Source organism: Crocuta crocuta, unplaced genomic scaffold, assembly GCF_008692635.1.
Source record: "Crocuta crocuta isolate KB4526 unplaced genomic scaffold, BGI_CrCroc_1.0 scaffold443, whole genome shotgun sequence".
In the NCBI taxonomy this organism is placed as follows: Eukaryota; Metazoa; Chordata; class Mammalia; order Carnivora; family Hyaenidae; genus Crocuta; species Crocuta crocuta.
The window spans coordinates 1,785,645-1,786,298 of record NW_027529446.1 but is presented as its reverse complement, the minus strand read 5'-3'; the positions used below and the strand labels follow the sequence as shown (position 1 = coordinate 1,786,298).

The 654-nt window shown below is 70.0% G+C and overlaps 1 protein-coding gene across 3 annotated transcripts in view; it reads right to left on the bottom strand.

The window, feature by feature from the left end:
• Positions 1 to 6: 6 nt before the first annotated feature.
• Positions 7 to 654, bottom strand: part of THOP1 (thimet oligopeptidase 1) — a 19,248-nt gene continuing 18,600 nt past the window's right edge. For all 3 annotated transcript variants that reach the window (XM_077760684.1, XM_077760685.1, XM_077760686.1), the window contains one exon: positions 7 to 191. In XM_077760684.1, the coding sequence (XP_077616810.1) occupies positions 33 to 191 (159 nt within the window). In that variant the 3' untranslated portion in view covers positions 7 to 32. The remainder of the gene's footprint in view (positions 192 to 654) is intronic.

The window sequence follows — 654 nt, the reverse complement described above, 5'->3', positions numbered from 1 at the left end:
AGCTGGGGTGGGGCCCTGGGAGCCGTGGCCTGTCAGCAGGCTGGCCGCTCGCTGCTGCCGTCCGCCGGCAGCCCTTTGCTCAGGAGGAAGGCGTCCTGCTTGGGGTCTCGGCCCAGGAAGAGCTTCAGCATGACGCTGGCGTCCTGGGAGCCGCCAGGCCTCAGGATGCAGCTCCTGTAGTCCAGGCCCACCTGCCGGGAGCAGGGGTGGGGCTGAGGCTCTCCGCGCCCTGGCCCACCCAGGTCAGCCCACCCGCATCCCCTCCCCTCTCCCAGCCACAAGCGGGCTCACGGGCACCCTCAGGAGCATAAGAGAGCACAAGCACACGAGTGTATTCACGAGCACGTGTGTGCAGGAAGCCTGTCCTCAGAAGCTCCCCGGGGCCCTTCATCTGCACAGGGCGTGAAGCCCAAGCCGAGCCCCACAACACAGGTGCTCGGGCCTCCGTCGTGACTCAACACAGGTCCGGAAGCCGGCTGAGTACCTGGTCCCAGGAGGGCCTGGGGCGGCGACCCCTCAGGGCGGAGCACCTGGCACAGAGCAGCAGGCGCCTCGGCTCGCCCACTCTGGCCCTGGGCAGAGGGGAGCAGGGCTGAGAGGTCACCTGCTCCCTCCACAGGCAGGTGCGCCCCCTCCCCGCCCCCGCCCAGTGCC